General features: G+C 37.2%; 1 protein-coding gene across 5 annotated transcripts in view; it reads left to right on the top strand.

Annotated features, from left to right (window-relative positions):
* The window catches only part of Spata5 (spermatogenesis associated 5), a 296,553-nt gene that overhangs the window by 39,552 nt on the left and 248,550 nt on the right, over nucleotides 1-8,451 (top strand). For all 5 annotated transcript variants that reach the window (XR_777740.3, XR_004515732.1, XM_010611182.2 and 2 more), the window contains exon 10: nucleotides 4,308-4,462. Coding sequence is in view for 3 of the 5 variants with exons in the window: in XM_010611182.2 (XP_010609484.1) it covers nucleotides 4,308-4,462 (155 nt within the window). In the remaining 2 variants the exon portion in view is untranslated. The remainder of the gene's footprint in view (nucleotides 1-4,307; nucleotides 4,463-8,451) is intronic.

Genomic DNA, 8,451 nt, shown 5'->3' with positions numbered 1-8,451 from the left:
TGTTGAAAAGTCTGCTGTGATTCTGATGGGCTTTCCTTTGCATGTGATTTGTTTCTTTTCTCTTACTGCTTGTAATATTTTGTTCTTCTGTTGGGTTTCTGGGATCTTGATTATTATATGTCCAGGTGTAGATTTTTTTTTTATTGTAGCTAGTTGGGGTCCTGTATGCCTCAGTTATCTGAATGTCAAATTCTTCCCCTCTGGGAAGTTTTCTGTTATTAATTCTGCGAACAGCTTTTTTAAGTCATCTGTATTTTCTCCTACTACTTCATGGATTCCTATCAGTCTTATGTTGTTCTTCTTTGCATCATCTAGGAGTTGTTGGATCGATTTCTCATGATCCTTTACTGTTTTTAAGAGACCTCTCTTTTCATGGTCACTGACTACAATCTTATCTTCTATATCTGAGAGTCTATCTTCTCATTCTTTTATTCTGTTGTGTACACTTTCTATGGAGTGTTTAATCTCCTGTATATCTGTTTGAATCTGTTTTATGGATTCCATTTCTTTCTTATGTTGGGCGTTTATTGTTTCCATTTCTTTCTTATGCTGGGCCTTCATGGCTTCTATCCTGGTCCTGAGCTCATCTATTTTTTTGTCAGTTTCTGCTCTAGAGTCTCGAATTACAACTTCCATTTTGCTCACTATCTCTATGGTTATCTGGGAAATTATTTCTGTTTTGAATTTTTCTAGAGCCTGATTGATCTGTTTTGTTACTTCCTGTGCTTTGAGTTCAGGGTGTCTTGGTGGTTCACTATCGGCCTTTTCATCCTCATTTGTCCTACTGTTTGCCTTTGGTGAACTGGAAGTCTGTCTTTGTGTCTTGCTTAAGTGTTTTCTCATTTTTATTTTTGTTGTTGGACTGTCCATGGTTTAATCTCTGGGTTATTACCCAAATCTTCCTGATATACTTGTGCCCTACCTTCTGTGTCTCTAAAGACCCACAGATATTCTCATCTTCATAACATCAGAGAAAACAGCTCATCAAATCAACTGCAATGCTTTATCCCAACTGATAGAATCAGCAACACATTAAGATCAAGAACAACTTGGAAACTGACCTGTGGTAGTCACTAGTCTATCACCCTTAAATCATTTGAATTAACTGAAATCAAGAAGCAGTCCAGAACATTTCTGCAGTGAACAAAATTTCAATATAGTATATTTACCTTTTAATGGCTCAGACAGAGCGAGGCCGCAAGACCCGTGATCTCAGTTAGCTGATGGCTGAACCCCATGACGCAGACTGACCTCAGGCTACAAGGCTCAGATTGAGCTCCCCAACCTTCTGAATGGTTGAACTCTACACCGTTCTACTACAGGTTTCCCACGCCCATTCTTTAAAGATGTTCAAAGTTGGGAACTCAGAAAAATACCCTTGATGACCCCCTCTGCCTCTGCAGAGGGGGTCCAAAGACTGGCACAGTCAGGAGGTCTGAGAGTGCAGGAAGCGGGTGTGTAGGGGTGTAAGGGGAGTTATGGGGGTTCAGGTGCCCCCACACGGCTACCTTCCTGGCACTGGAGCGATGGCCCCTGGGGCGGGAAGAAGGCGTGGCTCTCCTTCCCATGGTGGATCAGGGCCCAGGCTACCTCTGGGGTGCTGGAGGCCTGTTGGCTGGGGCGGGAGAAGGTGTGGCTCTCCCTAGTGTTTTTTTTGTTTGTTTGTTCATTTGGTACTGGGGATTGAACTCGATTCTTGTACTTGTGAGGCAGGCACCAGAACCACTGGGCTAAATCTCTGGCCCTAGTGTTGTTCATTTTATGCTGCTATAACAATACACCACAGATTGGGTAATTTATAAGGAGAAATTTGTTTTCCCTAGTTCATTGCAAGCTGAAGATGCTGGCAGATGAGGGCCTGGTATCTCTATTTCCAAGATGGTGCCTTGAATGCTGCTTCTCTGGAGGGGAGGAATGTTGTTTTCTCATGTGGTAGAAGAAAAGAGGGCGGTGAATGCACCACCTAGAAGCCCTTTTTATATCAGTGTTAATCCATTCTTGAAGGCTCTCAGTCCCTACACGCTTCATTTGTCCCATGTCCCAGCACTGTTACTTTGAAGATTAAGTTTCAGTATGAGTTTTGGAAGGGGCAAAAACATTCCAACCATTGCAAACATAAATTTTTTTGTTTGTCAGGAATTGGGAAAGGTCTGTGTATTAGTCACCTTCTCTTTGCTGGGACAGAATACCTGACTCCTGCAACGTAAAGGAGGAGAAGTTTATTTTATCTTATGTTTTCAGAGAGTTTTATCCATGGTTGACTGGCTGTAAGACAAAATGGCATGGTAGAAGGAAGTTGCTCAATCTGTGTGTGGCCTCTACAAAGCAAACAAGAGAGGAGCTGGGGACAGAATATACCTTTCAGATCGCACTTCCTAGTGACCTTGCACCCTCCAATCAGGCACCACCTCCTAACTGCACATTCAGTTATACTTAGAGCCTCCTGATCTATTCACCTTCCAAAAACCCTACTTCTGAACATGTGAGACTGGGAAACATTTTAGATCTAAACCGTAATAGTCTGCAAGTTTAATTATAAGCTGTCAGATTTCATTAGTGCTTGTAGAAGACACAGTATTCCTGACTAAAAGTCAAAGGATAGAATATTACAGAAACAGAAATAGCTACAGTACTTGCACTACTAAGCTGAGCCTCAATTTTCAGAGTGACCCAAAGGGCTAGATGAGACTTAAGCACAAAAGAAGTTGTAATATAAAGAGGAGAATCTTGAACTTTGAGAATCAGGATCCTTAATAATTGTTTGTAAGCACTTCTGTTCTTTGTTTTGAAGGGAGACACTGCTTTCTTGTACACAGATATCCTTCAAAGGTTAGTTTTTAGCAAAGGCTGTCAGTACTTCTGCTGTCATGATAAGCAGAGATGTGAGAGAGGAGAATTATCTTTGAACATTTTAGAAGGCAGAAAAACAAATGAGTATTTGTAAGTAGTTCTAAATGACTGACCTACAGGTTTTAGATAGCAGAGGCCTTTTTTTTTTTTTTTTTTTTTTTTGTTCTTTGTACCCTTCATTTAAAAATTTTGGGCTGGGGATTTAGCTCAGTGGTTCTACCGCCTGCCTTGCAAGTGCAAGGACCCAAGTTTGATCCCCAGTACCAAAAAAAAAACAACCAAAAACCAAAACCAAAACCAAAACAAAAAACCGAAAAAAACATTTTTTCATAGTGATAGATACTGAATTCTGGAGAATTTGTGTATGTTCCTTGTGTCAGTTCTTCTGTGTATAACAGATCAGATAAGGAAAAGCAGAAAAAAAATTGAAATGCTGCACTTTTAATGTAACATTCATTGCGGTATAATGCTTCTGAAAAAAGCAGTTTAAAACAATGGGAATTAGCTGGTCTCAAATGTTCAGACTGGATTTTTATAAGATTTCTGAGACTAAACTTTTTCAAAGTGGAACTTCATTGTGCATTGGACGTGAATATAAGACCTCTACAAAGGAACCTAGGTAAAGATCACACAGGGACTTTACTGGTCTCTAGACTAGAGGTCATTGTCATAGATCAAAGAGCTCTAAATCAATTTTACATAATTTTTTTGTGGTACTGGGGATACAAACCTGGGGTCTTCTGCATTCTAGGCAAGTGCTCACTCTTTAAACTACACCTCTGGTCCTTCTTTCTTTTAAGACAGTCATTTCTTTCTGTATTTTCCAAATGTAGGGCTTTCCTAATATTGACCCTTTTACCCTTATTTCTCCATCCCTGATTGCTCTTGAACCTCCATTCGTTGTAAATCTCTTCCTCTCTTTTAATATCGGATCTCACGTTAAAGGTATGTGCCCTTAATGCTAAAGAATGCTTTTCTCTTGTGTTCCAAAACCATATTTCCATCTTCCAAATGAATACTTCCTTTTGTATTTTTCTCCCAATTATCTTATAAATCTTGTTACTCTACTTTAAATGTATTCACAAAGAGGACAGTATTAAGAGACATTAATATTTTACTCTTAAGACAGTCCTCAAATTATTTTAATAAACCTTTACAGTCTTCTTTATGAATGTTATTTTGTATGTTCTATTTTATATTTGTAAAATACCTGTATTCTCATTTTCAATTTCAGTCTGTCAGATTCCTTCTCAAAAAACTAAGCACTTGCAGTTTTTGTCTTTGTCCTCCACACCTTTCCACCCTCTTCCCCACTCACCCTTCCACCATCATACACACATGCAAATACAAATATTTTAAATGCTATAACATGCAAGGACTTTGTATTTTTCATTATTTTTATTCACTCTGTATTTATGGAATAAAAGCTAAGTCTTCTATTGTTTTCTTCTTTGCAGGTCTCTGTGCTTTGCGAAGAGTCCTGAGGAAACAGCCCAACCTTCCTGATAGCAAAGTGGCTGGGTTGGTGAAGATTACTCTGAATGATTTCTTACAGGGAATGAATGACATCAGGCCCAGTGCCATGAGGGAAGTAGCAATTGATGTCCCAAATGTAAGTAATTTTTACCCTTATTAGGCACACTGTTTGAATTAAACTCTGAAAGACCTTGAGACTTGTAAGGCACTGATTGCCTAGGCTAAATTAAAAAAAAACCCAAAGCACCATTTTTAATTGGACATTTTGTTGAGATAATTGTAAATTAATGTTATTAAAAGTAATCCAGAGAAGTCTCATATATCCTTTTACCTAGTTCCCTCCAGTAGCAACATCCTGCAAAACTATAGTACAGTACCATATTCAGTATATTTATATAGTTACAGATTGCTGATCTTACCGATGAGGTTTCCCCATTTTTATTTTTATTTTATTTTTTTTTGGTACTGGGGATTGAACTTGGGTCCTTGCGCTTGCAAGGCAGGCCACTGAACCACTGAGCTAAATACCCGGCCCTTCCCCATTTTTAGTTATACCCACTTGTGTGTTCATTTCTATACACTTTTATCGCATATATAAAAATTTGTGTATTCATCGCTAGAAGACATTGAACAGTTCTGCCTCCACAAATATTCCTCATGCTTTCCTTTTGTAAGTATACTCACCCTCATTCCTGGTCCCATTTCTAAAATTTTTTGTTTCATAAAGACTATATAAGTGGAATCATACAATATACAGTGTTTTGGAATTAGCTTTTTCTCTCTTGCCATAATTTCCTTGAGATTTATCCAAGGTGTGTGCATCACTGATTTTTTTTCCTTTCTATTCCTGAGTGGTTGTTTTGCATCACTGTAACCAAATATCTGTGATAATAAGCTTGAAAAGGAAAGATTTATTATGGCTCAGATTTGGAAGTTTTAGTCCATTGTCGGCTGGCCTCTTCCGTTTAGACCTGTGACCAGGTAGTGTATCATGGTGAGTGTGTGGCAGAGGAAGCTGCTGACCTCATGGCTGGTTGGAAGCAGTACCGAGAAAGAGAGACCAGGACTTCACAGTCCCATTTGTGGGCATTGCCCCCAGTCACATCCACTAGGCCACTACCTTCCAAGAACGTCAACCTGAATACTTAACCTTTAACACATGGGTCTTTGGGGCCATTAAAGGTCCAAACTATAGCAGTACTAGTTCATGATGTAAATGTACTATAGTGCTTTCATTTTCTGATAGACACTTAGACTGTTTCTAGTTTTTGGCTATTATGAATGAAGCTCCTGTGAGGTATTTCAGTATGTTTTTATTTCTCTGAAATATATGGCCCAGTGTAAAATTCCTGGGGTTTGTACAAATTGCTTGCAGTAAGATTAGTTTTATAGGAAAATATCAATTAGCCTAATTTTATATTATTTTAAAATTATTTTATTAGTACATGTTTGCAGTATATAAAGTTTACATTCATCTTAGGGATTAGGTACATGTACTTAATTTTTTTTAATTTTTTTTTTTTTTTTGAGACAGGGTTTTGCTATGTAGTTCAGGCTGGCCTTGAACACCTGTGTAGCCTAGGCTGGCCTTTATACTTGTGGTGATCCTCTTGTCTCAGCTTCCCTGGGATTACAGGTGTGTGCCACCACACCTGGCTGTGATATTGTGATTATTTTTTAATTATTGCTCTTCCCCCGTCCTACCTTCTGCTCTTTATCTCTAGATTCCCTTTCCCCATTTTCATTATTATTGGTGGTATTATTATTTCAGTTCATGTTTGCAGCATATCATATTTACAATCATTGTGGGTATTTTGTACATATACATGACACATCTTACATCTTTTTATGTCCCTTTCTCCCTCTCCCCATTGGTCTCTTGGACCCCTTCCCATTTGCAAAAGATCTCTCTGATTCTTTTTATCAAGTTTGTATCTATTTTTTATTTGTACTTTGCATTACTCAAATGAGGGAAACCATGTGATATTTATGCATGTGTATCTGATTTATTTCACTTAACATTGTTTTCCACATGTATCCATATTCCTACAGATGTCTTGAATTTATTTTTAATAGCTAAGTAGTATTCCATTATATATAGATGGACTTATAAGCTGCTACTAGGATTTAGCTATTTTGAATTGTGCTGCTAAAAACATTGGTATGCATATATCACTGAAGTATAATGTTTTTAGTTATTTAGGAAGATACCGAGCAGAAAATAGCTAGGTCAAAAGGAATTTCTTGTTTCAGTGTTTTGAGGAATCTCCATACTGATTTCCAAAGTGATTGTACTAGTTTACATTTACACCAGCAATGTAGAAGGGCTCCTTTTTCCCCCATAGCCTCTCTATCATTTGGTATTACTTGATTTCTTGATGATTGACATTTTTCTGGTATAAGATGAAATCTCAGTGTTGTTTTCATTTGCAGTTCTGTCATGGCCAGCAGTGATTAACATTTTTTTCATATATTTATTGGCCATTTGTACTTCTCAGAAGTGTCTGTTTATTTCAATTTTTGATTGAGTTTATTGGGGGGAATCTGATTTTTTTTTTTTTTTTTAGTTCTTTATATATTCTAGATATGAGTCCTCTGAGGAATAGCTGGCAACTAGTCTAATTTTAAAACATGGATTTCCTAGTTACGAACAATGATATCTACTGTTTCCTTTAGTTTTTTTTTTTAATGTAAATGTACAAGGACAACTGAAGTCACCTATTAAGTGAGAGTCATTTGTTTTGTCCCCATGACCCAGGTGGACCTATACTCAGGGAAAAAAATGATCTTACAGTTTTCTTTGGATATATTAGCATTTCTTGAAAAATGAACAATGAAACAGCATTGGCAGTGTGTCCTGCATGGACTTGTTACAGTTGGCTTGCACAGACTGAGAATGTATGTGTCTTAGGGTGGGCTGGGAAATTTAGTTTGCTCTTACGTTGTTAGGAGAGCTTTGATGGAAGAATGGAGGTTTGTGGGTGTTTTTTCCCTGTGCTCCTATAATTATGCCCAGTTTCTTTTTTCTGCTTGAGATATTTTTGTTGCTTCTGAGATAGTTTCTTTTATTCTACAGCTTTAGGGTAGTAAAATTAACAAATAAAAATTACATATTTATGATAAGCAATGTGATGCTTTGCTATTAGTGTACATTGTGAAATGATCACCACAATTCAGTTATTACCGTGTCTATCCTTTATAGTGTTTTGTTTGGTATAAGAACATTTAAGATCTATAGTTTTAGCAAATTTTATGTTTGTGGTGCAGTTTTAATTTTAGTTACCATACTGTACATTAAATCTTCAGTACATATTCATGATGCATGACTGAAACTTTGTATCCTTTGACCATCTTATTTTCCCCATCTCCCTGCCCCTTGTAACTATCATTTTGTTCTCTGATTCTATGATTTTTTTTTCAGTTTCCACACAATAGTGCAATCGTGCAATATTTGTGTTTCCGTGCCTTACTTATTTATTTCACTGGGATAATGTTCCCCATGTCCATCCATGATATTCTAAACGCAGGATTTCCTCCTTTTTCAAGGCTGAACAGTGTTCCATACGGTATATAAGCCACGTTTTCTTTATCTGATCAGTCATTCAGAGACATTTAAATTGATTACATATCTTCATTATTGTGAATAGTTCTGAAATTGTGAATAATGCTGAAATGAACATGGGAGTTCAGGCATTTCTTTGAAATACTACTTTATTTCTATTGGATATATACCCAGAAATGGGATTGCTCAATTGTATGGTAGATCTCCTTTTATTTTTTTCTAGAACTTTCATTCTGTTTTCCATAATGACTGTATGAGATTACATTTCCACCAGTAGTGTGCAAGAGTTCTCTTTTCTCTGAATCATCACCAATACTTTTTGATAATGTCCATTCGAACAAGTGATATCTCATTGTGGTTTTGATTTGCATTACCTTGATGAGTAGTGCTGTTGAGCATATTTTCACATACCTCTTGGCCATTTGTATGTCTTGTTTTAAGAAATGTCTATTGAGGGCCGGGGATTTCGCTCAGTGGTTTGGTGGCCTGCCTTGCAAGCGCAAAGACCCCAGTTCAATCCCCGGTACCAAAAAAGAAAAAAAAAAAAAAAAAAAAAAAAAAAA

This window comes from Fukomys damarensis, unplaced genomic scaffold (assembly GCF_012274545.1).
Source record: "Fukomys damarensis isolate Sample0158 unplaced genomic scaffold, DMR_v1.0_HiC HiC_scaffold_38, whole genome shotgun sequence".
NCBI lineage: Eukaryota > Metazoa > Chordata > Mammalia > Rodentia > Bathyergidae > Fukomys > Fukomys damarensis.
Note: the sequence above shows the minus strand (reverse complement) of the source record. Positions and strands in the feature narration are given on the sequence as shown.